The sequence below is a fragment of the Chrysemys picta genome, chromosome 3 (genome assembly GCF_011386835.1).
Source record: "Chrysemys picta bellii isolate R12L10 chromosome 3, ASM1138683v2, whole genome shotgun sequence".
Classification (NCBI taxonomy): Eukaryota; Metazoa; Chordata; order Testudines; family Emydidae; genus Chrysemys; species Chrysemys picta.
Window position 1 is genome coordinate 29,190,960 of NC_088793.1, and position 11,002 is coordinate 29,201,961.

Below are 11,002 nucleotides of genomic sequence, written 5' to 3' on the forward strand. Positions count from 1 at the left end.
TAAATCCTTTCTTTTTCAAATCTCTTTCTCTCGCTACTATAATTAGGGCATGGCAGTTTTTATCAATAATCACGCAGAAGTGATTTAGTAGAAGTACAGGTTTTGTGATTTTTTTTTTATTTAAACATGGGAAAATGTGGAGACTAATGAAAACGAGGGGAGGCTGGAGACCAACCCTGCACCACATTCACCCTGCAGCAGCGGCTCCTTCAGTTCCTGTCCTGCAGGGCTGGGCCCGGCTTTCTGCTCTGGGTGTTGTGACCTGGCACATGGGATCACAGCACCATCCAGGTTTGGCCTGGCTGCTTCTCCATCATGACGGGGGGCAGCTGGGTCAAATTTGAGTGAATGGCATTGTGTCCTGGCTCATTTTTCCAAGCCTCAGTCATGCTATCGTCTTGTGCACCAGGCCACAATGCCACTCACGCAAATTTATTCTAGCCACTCCCTGTCATGACGGAGGGGCAGCTGGATCAAACCTGAGTGGCACTGAGATCCCATGCGCAAGGTTGAAATGCACAGAGTGGGAAACTGGGCCCAGCACCGTATACTTAAACAAGGGAAGTTGAGAGTTGATTTTGGACAAAGTCTGATCTTTCATAGAATGATTAAAGGGCTGTAAAGTCCTCCTTGTCAGTGTCAGTGATGTCAGATGGGAGATGTCTGTTGCAGAAGTGAGAGGCTATTGTGTTGTTCTTCCTAACAACTCAACATATCAGTCATGTTTTTATCTTAGCTGGTCAAAGACAGTGTTGAGGATATAGTCCTAGAAAGTGCAAAGAGCACAGGTCTAAGAATAGGCACAGCTCTGCCGGTAATCACAAGTAATAATGGTGCTAGCTGGAATCATCAAAAACAGGAGCAGAGAAAACATGACTTTTAAGGGTTAGGAGTAAGGACCTTGTGGTATTTGTGTCACCAAAGGGTTTCCTCAGTGCTCCTTTGAACAGCATTTTGTATGGAAGGTGGTAGCTGCATATTACTCTGGGTGGACGGATATGGCTGACTTCTTTTCAAATCAGTATTTATTCACTGAACTCTATTTTTTTGAAAAAGCTACAGTATGTGGCATGTTTCCCTGTGAAGATCTGGCTAATCAGTGTCAATTTGTCTCAGCTCTGGCGTTCACTGCTTTTAGTGTGACAGTTGGTGAAAAATTAGAGAAGCAGCAGCATCTAATAGACTGAGTATGGGACTCCTGAGTTCTAATCCTAGCGCTGCTACTCAGTTGCTGTGTGGCCTTGAGACAAATCATTTAACCTCTCTGTGCGTCAGTTTCCCTATGTGTACAGTAGGCTAGCTGGGGTGCATTGAAGTTAAATTATATAATGTTTGTAGAACACTTTGAAGCCAGATTGTGAACCCCTTACTCTCAGTGGTGAGCAGTTACTTGCACAAGTAATTGAATGTGAGTAGCGCAGCACAGCATGGTGAGTAAGCAGTTGACAATCTAGCCCTAAATTAGCAATAAATATAATTTGTTCTAATCCTTTGCCTTACTTTTGGATCTCTCGTTTAGATTGCAAGAGAGAGAAAAGTATCTCCTCTTAAATATCCACTTCTCCATCCTGCACGGGCAAAGTAGGTTAGTAGATTTCTCCTCTTTTGCAGGTGAATTTCACACTGTAATTTTAAAAAAATATTGGAAAGAATCAGAAGAAAATAAGGATGATGATTTTGTTAGATTAGCAGTAATGACGTGCTCATAAATATCACTGCTTCCTCCATCCTGCAACCTCAACCTGCTGCTGCGGGAACAATAAAAGTTGTGCCTTCCAAGAGCAAGAGGTCAGCACCCATCAGGCATGCCGACGGGAGGGGGGTGGGGCAAAGGTGGCAATTGCCCAGGGGCCTGGGCGATTTAAAAGGGCTCGGGGGGCCCTGACCACCACCACTGCTGTGGTAGCGGCGACGGCCAGGAGCCCCAGGCCCTTTTAAATCTCCCGGGTGGGCCTCAGGGCTCCTAGGTGCGCATGGAGTGGTACTGGCGCCGGCGAAGGCAACTGGGCGGGCATGTGGAAGCCCTGGCCATGATAGAAGAGCGCGCCCATCAGCACAGCCGTCAGCAGCTCATGGGCACCAGCCAGCGCAGGTGCAGCACCACCCAAATGTCAACCGGATCGCGTCCACAGTTCGTCCGTGTGTGCACCAGCCGCCGCACGTGGTCCAGCTCTGAACCCATATGGTGATGCCGGGCCAGCAGCAGCGTTGGGCCTGGCTCCAGCAGTGTCGTAAACCTCAGCCATCCCTTTCTAGGGGGCCCATTGACTGTTCTGCCCTGGGGCCCGGAATTGCTGTCGGCAGGCCTGGCACCCATGTAGTGAACTAGAAGTACCATTTACCATTTGACTTCCTAACAGCAGCCAAATGTACACCTCACAGTTTTTATTGTCATAAAAACAATTAAAGGGGGGAAAATCCATTTTGGGAGATGTCAGGGTTCGTATTTTTTATTAGGGCTGGGAGAACTAGTTCTGTGAAATGTAGAACCACTTTTATTAGCTTTTACTATTATTATTACCCTACTTTATCTCTGAGTGAATGTATCCCTGGAAAAATTTGTTAAAATATGAATTAATGACACATGGGAAACCAGGGCAAGTAGGACTTTGGACTTGAGTTTGTATGAGATGAAAACAGCCAGAGGACCAATGCTGAGACAGAACCACAAGCACCTTTCAAGCAATTTTGGGGACAAAATAACATACCTGCTTACACACTCTGGAATATTTATTCAGATACACTATAAACTTCCTTGTGGCTATTCTTTATTAGAATGCAATGAATGCAGCCTGCTGAATGCACAACGCGTTTGGACTTGCCTGACACAGGATTATTGTGATATGCACTCCACGCAATATCAAAAGCATGTGTGTCGAGCATTCTTTCCACTGATGGGTCTTTCATAAGTGATAGAAAAACAAGCTGTGAAGGAATAGTAAAAAAAACCCTGCAGAGACTCACTGAAGAGTGCTGAATGGTTGTGCGACCATATATATGTGGGGGGATGGGGAAGAGGAAAAGCAGTTACAAGTTGATTCCTTGGGTAGAATAGGGAAGGACATGCTCAGTATTGTGAAAGGATATGCTAAGTGACTTACACTAATGCCTGTGCATGTGTGGGGTGGCTTCTGCTGGCCAAAGATTATTGGCCACCTTGGAGTGACACATGCTTGCTTTTCCACTCAGTGAGCTGGAGCACAATAGCTAATTCAGCTCATGCATTAACTTTGACGGTGAATACTTTTTAAATCTTCCACCCGAGCTTCGCAAAGTGCTGTACAAATATTAATGAATGAAAGAACACGATGGCCCTGTGATGTAGCTATTGTTCCCATTTTTGTATATGGGGAAACTGAGGTACAAAGAGATTGTGATTTGTGCATGGAAGTCTAGACAAAGACAGGAATAAAAGAACCCAGACTTCTTGGCTCAAGTCCTGTGGATTTTTTTTCCATCAGAATATCCACCTGCATACTTTTACTTTGCACTTACAGTATAAACTGTTTTTCTTCAGAACATATTTCAAAGTATTAGACTAAGCAGATTATCCCTAGTTTTACAGACTTCAGTGGAACTTAAGCTCATGCCAAATTGCTGTCCTGAATAGGGAAGCCTTTCTGAATCAGGGCTTCAGTCAGTATAAAAGTAGGAATTGAATCCAGATCTCCTGACTCTTCATGCTGGAACCTATATGGGGGACCAGGCTGCCTTAGTCCTTGAATAGAGCATTACTAGCTCTGCCCATCATGTACTATTCCATTATACCACCTGAGGCGGGGTGGTCACCCCGCTCCTGCCCTGAGGGGGTTAAAGCAGCCCTGGAGAGGGCTGTTGCGGAGAAATGCTAGGCTGATTGGGGGAAGCAACCACAGGTGAGGCCACGCCCCAATCAGGCTACAGCTGACCCTATAAAAGGGCTGTGAGCCAGGAGCTCAAGAAGACACACTCTGTCTCTAGCTCCCTAGAGAGGGAAGGACCTGGCTGCCTGGGAAGCTGAGGAGGGTACCTAGGGTGGAGCAGTGTTGGGGAAGGGCAGAGGGAGCTGGGGAGCAGCTCTAGGTTGCAGGCCGAGTTAAGGACCCACAAAAAGGTACTAGGGCTGCAGAGGGGCAGCCCAGGAATAGGCAGAGGCAGCTGGACCTACATCCCTTGCTGATGATGAGTGGTTTAGAGACTGCCGTCTGCCCCAGTAAGCAGGGGCTAAATGGAGACTGGCAGTAGCCACTAAGGCAAGGTGGGGTTGGGGGGTCCCCAGGGAGGGGAGACCCAGAGTGAGGGGGTACTGCGATGGGCGGAACCCCTGGGCAAAGGGCACCGGGGTCCGGGAGGGACATGGGGGCCAGCGGCAGGTGACACATCAGCCGGCAGAGGGCGCCCCAGAGCTGGAAAAGAGCTAATTCCCTGGATGACCAGCAGGAGGTGCCACGCTGGTGAGTCATCGCCCCGCCACACCACCTCTCAAGAAAATCACTGTGACCCTGACTTGCATGAATTTGGGCCAGTCACCAACTTGCTATGGAAGTCAAAGATGGCCACGCTTTATAAGTAGGAATGTTTAGTTCAAACAAAGTCCTAGAACTGCTGACATTTCAGGAAACAAGTGCCCTTTCTATTGTCTGCCAAATGCCTAGAGAGATTTAGGGGAACAGCCATCATTGTGAAGGAGAATATGAAATAAAAGAAGCTTTTATTACCCAAGATACAGCCTTATTCTCAATACTTACCTTTCCGTAGTGGCACATAAGCCTTCTGTATGTTTTGGCACCAAAACCATATAACAATAAGTTGTTGTTGTGTTTTTGCACAGACCATCTGTGCAATGAAACTCAGATCTGTAGGAATGCTTACACTGTAAAAATGGAATTGGGAAACAGAGTTAAAATTTCCAAACAGTCGGTTGTAATCTGTGTACTGCAATTACTTTTGCTGTCAGCAGGAGTTAAATTTACCACCATAGAAAAGTGTAAGAGTCAGATGGCTTCCTGCAAAATAGATTGTAAGCTACATGTAAATAATTCTATACCTCCTGAATGCCTGTCTTCTGTCTACCACAGGATAAGACAGGTGCTCAGTTTTAATTAGCAATAGTATTTATTACTTGTATTGTGGTTGTGCCAGGAGGTGCCAACTGAGATTGGAGGCCTGTTGTGCTTACTATATGAACATATGTCTAGTAAGAGACTGTTCTTGCCCAGAAGTGCTGACAGTCAAAATAGACAAGAAAGACAAAGAGCTCGGCGAAAAGAAGTAATTCTGAAATGTGTTGGTTTGCAGCAGTTGGAAAACTCTAACTGGGAAAGAAAGAAGTGAACTTTTACACTCTTTATGTTCATTTATGTTCTTTATTTGTATTTATTTTCTGGTGGCACCAAAAATCTGCTAGACATTAACCAAACATAAAGAAGGCATGATTTCTGAGCATAAAAGCTTACAAGGCAAAAGACAGACAGCTATACAGACAAAGAGAAGGGGTAGAGGTGCAGTGTTTGAGCAAACTAGTTGAGATGGTAACTGGCCAAGTTAATGTTTCAATAGTACAATGTTGATTCTTTTTTGTGTATTTGTTTTTGGTTAAGTATACAGCTACATTTCCCTTGGGTAAAGATGATCTCATTAGGAAAACAGAACACAATTTGCAGCATGCACAGTGTTCTTCATTAAAAAGTCAACAGTTGTCAACAGTTACCACACAGACTGGTTAATGGCAACCACTGTGCAACCACTCAAACCTTCAGGTCAGTTTAGTTGGATTGAAAGAGCTTCTATCCTTTCTGTCTATATTGGGGCAGTCATAATCTGCTTAAATTTAGCTGTGCTTGACAGGCAGGAAGGGATTTGTATTAATTTAAATGGAATGTATGGGCCAAAGGTGTTAATGTATGCCATCACTTTCCAACATTAAACAGTGTTAAATAAGGTATGGTGTTTGGTATACAGAGACCTCAGCCTGTTTAATACAGCAAACACACCATTAAAAATCCTTTAAACTTTTTATTAAAGGAACAGAAAAGAAGGAAAAAAGGTTAAAACATTTGATATGTAAAGTATAAAGTAAGGCTTTTATTTTAACATTTTTTGTTCCCTTTTCCTTTAGCTGGAGAGAGTTCTGGAAGGAAAAATCCCCTTGTTTGACAGTATCTGAGATGGTATCAAAGATGGTAAGAACTGAACTTTCCGTTAAAATAAATTGTTAGTTGAGGTGGGCTGGAGCTGTTGTTCTATAAAATCATGACTGGTGTGGATAAAGTAAATAAGGAAGTGTTATTTACTCCTTTTTGTAACACAAGAACTAGGGGCAACCAAATGAAATTAATAGGCAGCACGTTTAAAACAAACAAAAAGAAGTATTTTTTCACACAGTGTACAGTCAACCTGTGGAACTCCTTGCCAAAGGATGTTGTGAAGGCCAAAACTATAACAGGGTTCAAAAAAGAACTAGATAAGTTCATGGAGAATAGGTCCATCAATGGCTATTAGCTAGGATGGGCAGGGATGGTGTCCCTAGCCTCTGTTTGCCAGAAGCTGGGAATGGGCAACAGGGGATGGATCACTTGATGATTACCTGTTCTGTTCATTCCCTCTGGGACACCTGGCATTGGCCACTGTTGGAAGACAGGATGCTGGGCTAGATGGACCTTTGTTCTGACCCAGTATGGCTGTTCTTATGTTGTTGCTACTGTTGTTAAAGTCCAATCCCAGTTTCATTTCAGGTGGTGTTTGGGATTCAGCTGGAACTGGTGGGGGTAGTGATGTCATCCGGATCCCTCTCTCTGGCCCAAGCTGGTCGGGACATCCCACAGGATTAGGACAAAGAAAGTCTGGGTTCCCGGGAGATGGTGGGGGTGGCAGCCATGATAGTGAAGCTTGTTTCAGTAGCCTCTCTCTGTTCTTCCATCTTTATTTTGTCTGTTCTATAAGGACCCAAAAAGGGAGTAATGTGTAGAATAGCCCATCCCTCATTATTTTGTCCACCAATTAGTCTGTGACGGGGCAAGGCCAGATAGCTATAGTAAAGTAGTGGGAGACAGATATATTAGCCCCAGGCTAAACAAATCCCTGTTACTAGAATAAGCAAATGGCAGCTGTTCCAGGTCACTTAAGACACCTAGAGCCAATTAAGATCTTTCCAGAAGGCAGGGAAGACAGCTAGGTTGATTGGGACACCTGAAGCCAATCAGTGGCTGGCTGAAACTAGTTAAAAGCCTCCCAGTTAGTCAGATGGGCGTGTGTGTCAGGAGCTGTAGGAGGAAGCCGTGCTGTTGGAGAAACTGAGCAGTACAAACCATATCAGGCACAAGGAAGGAGGCCCTGAGGTAAGGGTGAAGTAGATATTGAGGAAGTGGGGGCTGCTGTGTGGAAGTGGCCCAGGGAATTGTACGCATCCCGTTTCCAAAAAGTCAGCTACCATAGCTGCTACTAATAGGGTCCCTGGGTTGGAACCCAGAGTAGAGGGTGGGCCCAGGCTTCCCCCTCCCTTCCCCAATTAATCACTGAGACTGGGAGACAACAGAGACTGTGGTAGGGAGGATAGCTTCTTTTCACCTCCCTTGCTGGCTTATGATGAAAATGGCTCAGTAGGCTGTGACCCTTGCCTCTAGAGAGAGAGAGGCTATGTGGAGCGTCACAGTGAGCCTCTAAGGCCTGGTCTACACTACGGGTTTAGGTCGACTTTAGCAGCTTTAAATCGAATTAAGCCTGGACACGTCCACATGACGAAGCCCTTTCTTTTGACTTAAAGGGTCCTTTAAACCGGTTTCTTTACACCACCTTCAAGGGGATTAGCGATAAAATCGGCCTTTGCGGGTCGGAATTGGGGTAGTGTGGACGGAATTCGACGTTATTGGCCTCCGGGAGCTATCCCATAGTGCTTCATTGTGACCGCTCTGGACAGCACTCTCAACTCAGATGCACTGACCAGGTAGACAGGAAAAGACCCGCGAACGTTTGAATTTCATTTCCTGTTTGCTCAGCGTGGAGAGCACAGGTGACCACGCAGAGCTCATCAGCACAGGTAACCATGATGGAGTCCCAGGATCGCAAAAGAGCTCCAGCATGGACCGAACGGGAGGTACGGGATCTGCTCGCCATATGGGGAGATGAATCAGTGCTAGCTGAACTCCGTAGCAGTAAAAGAAATGGCAAAGTATTAGAAAAGGTCTCCAAGGCCATGAAGGACCGAGGCCATAACAGAGACACACAGCAGTGCTGCGTGAAAATTAAGGAGCTACGGCAAGCCTACCACAAAGCCAGAGAAGCAAACAGAAGGTCCGGGGCAGAGCCGCAAACTTGCCGCTTCTACGCGGAGCTGCATGCCATTCTAGGGGGTGCAGCCACCACTACCCCAACCGTGTGCTATGACTCTGTCAATGGAGAAACACACAGGGAAGATGGTTCGGGGAACGAGGAAGATGAGGATGGAGGTACTGTAGGTAGCTCACAGCAGCAAGGAAGCGGAGAAACCGGTTTCCCCAACTGCCAGGATATGTTTGTGACCCTGGACCTGGAACCAGTAACCCCCGAACTCACCCAAGACCCTCAGGGCACACAGGAGACCTCTGGTGAGTGTACCTTTGTAAATATTTGTAAACATTACGCATGGTTTAAAAGCAAGCGTGTTTAATTATTAATTTGCCCTGGCAATCGCGGCCAGTACATCTACTGGAAAAGTCTGTTAACGTGTATGGGGATGGAGCGGAAATCCTCCAGGGACATCTCCAGAAAGCTCTCCTTCATGTACTCCAGGCCAGTAGCACGTAGTCTGGAATCATTGCATAACAAAGCATGGCAGCGTATGGTCCCGGTGTTTGCTGGCATGCAGACAATATCCATTCCTTATCTCTCTTTGTTATCCTCAGGAGAGTGATATCATTCACGGTCACCTGGTTGAAATGGGGTGATTTTATTAAGGGGACATTCAGAGGTGCCCGTTCCTGCTCTTCTGAACAGAAATGTTCCCCGCTGTTAACCACGTGGTGGGGGGAGGGGTGAAGTGATCATCCCAGAGAATCGGGTGTGTGTGTGTGGGGGGGTGGTTTACTTGGGTTTGTGCCGCATGTTAACCCGGAAACCGCAGCCCCTCCTTTTACATTGAAAACCCATTTTAAATGGCCAACCCAATTCATCCTTGATATGGGAAATGCGCTGCTGTTTGAAACCTTTCCCGCATGTTAAGAAGGTTAAAAAAGCCAAAAGACTGTGGCCTACCATGGCTGACTGCAAGCCAAAATATGTTGCCTGGGGCACGGCGTGAGTGATCTCTCATACCAAACCGGCAGGCAGAGGAAAAATGCGACCTTGTAATGAAAGAGTGTACCCATTGTTCTCTAAAATGTGTCTTTTTTAACCACCTCTCCCTTCTCCTCCACCAGCTGCAAATGTTTCTCCTTCGCAGAGGCTAGTGAACATTAGAAAGAGAAAACGGAGGACGCGGGACGATATGTTCACGTGCAGATGTCCTCCCACGCTGATAGAGCACAGCAGAATGCGTGGAGGCAGTCAATGTCGGACATAAGAAAAGCACAATATGAATGAGAGGAGAGGTGGCGGGCTGAATGGCGGGATGAAAAGAGCAAGTGGCAGGCTGAAGATGATAGGTGGCATCAGCTTGCAGACAGACTGCAAGAGTCAATGCTCCGTCTGCTGGAGCATCAAACTGATATGCTCGAGCGTATGGTTGAGCTGCAGGAAAGGCAGCAGGAGCAGAGACTGCTGCTACAGCACCTGTTTAACCAACAGCCCTCCTCCCCAAGTTCCATAGCCTCCTCACCCAGACGCCCAAGAACACGGTGGGGGGGCCTCCGGCCACCCAGTCACTCCACCCCAGATGATCGCCCAAGCATCAGAAGGCTGGCCTTCAATAAGAGTTAAAGTTTTAAAATGCAGTGTGTCCTTTTCCATCCCTCCTCCCCCACCCATCCCAGGCTACCTTGGCAATTATCCCCCTACTTCTGTGAGGAATTAATAAAGAATGCATGAATGTGAAAAAACAATGACTTTATTGCCTCTTCAAGCGGTGCTCGAATTGGGGAGGGGAGGGGAGGGTGGGGTGGTCGGTTTACAGGGAAGTAGAGTGAACCGGGTCGGGGGGGGGGGGGGTTTGGAGGGTTCATCAAGGAGAAACAAACAGAAGTTTCACACAGTAGCCTGGCCAGTCACAAAACTCGTTTTCAAAGCTTCTCTGATGCGCACCGCGCCCTGCTCCTCTAACCGCCCTGGTGTCTGGCTGCGCGTAATCAGCGGCCAGGCGAGTTGCCTCAACCTCCCACCCCGCCATAAATGTCTCCCCCTTACTCTCACAGATATTGTGGAGCACACAGCAAGCAGCAATAACAATGGGGATATTCTTTTTGCTGAGGTCTGAGCGAGTCAGTAAGCTGCGCCAGCGCGCTTTTAAACGTCCAAATGCACATTCCACCACCATTCGGCACTTGCTCAGCCTATAGTTGAACAGGTCCTGACTACTGTCCAGGCTGCCTGTGTACGGCTTCATGAGCCATGGCATTAAGGGGTAGGCTGGGTCCCCAAGGATCACGATAGGCATTTCAACATCCCCAACGGTTACTTTCTGGTCCGGGAAGAAAGTCCCTTCCTCCAGCTTTCGAAACAGACCAGAGTTCCTGAAGACGCGAGCATCATGTACCTTTCCCGGCCATCCCACGTTGATGTTGGTGAAACGTCCCTTGTGATCCACCAGGGCTTGCAGCAGCATTGAAAAGTACCCCTTGCGGTTTATGTAGTCGGTGGCTTGGTGCTCCGGTGCCAAGATAGGGATATGGGTTCCGTCTATGGCCCCACCACAGTTTGGGAATCCCATTTCAGCAAAACCATCCACTATTGCCTGCACGTTGCCCAGAGTCACTACCCTTGATATCACCAGGTCTTTCATTGCCCTGGCAACTTGGATCACAGCAGCCCCCACCGTAGATTTGCCCACTTCAAATTGATTCCCGACTGACCGGTAGCTGTCTGGCGTTGCAAGCTTCCACAGGGCTATCGCCAC

The 11,002-nt window shown here is 47.1% G+C and overlaps 1 protein-coding gene across 1 annotated transcript; it reads left to right on the plus strand.

The window, feature by feature from the left end:
• The first annotated feature begins 1,837 nt into the window (after nucleotides 1-1,837).
• LOC135982188 (uncharacterized) lies at nucleotides 1,838-9,986 on the plus strand. The gene is made up of 3 exons (XM_065587679.1): nucleotides 1,838-6,161; nucleotides 7,742-8,561; nucleotides 9,372-9,986. Exons 2-3 carry the CDS (start codon nucleotides 8,021-8,023, stop codon nucleotides 9,512-9,514), a joined length of 684 nt encoding a protein of 227 aa, XP_065443751.1. The 5' UTR covers nucleotides 1,838-6,161; nucleotides 7,742-8,020; the 3' UTR covers nucleotides 9,515-9,986.
• The last annotated feature ends 1,016 nt before the right edge of the window (nucleotides 9,987-11,002 follow it).

Bases quoted from the DNA above. Each gene is read 5' to 3' on its own strand.
- LOC135982188 (XM_065587679.1), top strand. From the start codon at position 8,021: ATGATGGAGTCCCAGGATCGCAAAAGAGCTCCAGCATGGACCGAACGG. The intron at 8,562-9,371 runs GTGAGTGTACCT...CTCCTCCACCAG, and splicing joins GGGCACACAGGAGACCTCTG to CTGCAAATGTTTCTCCTTCG.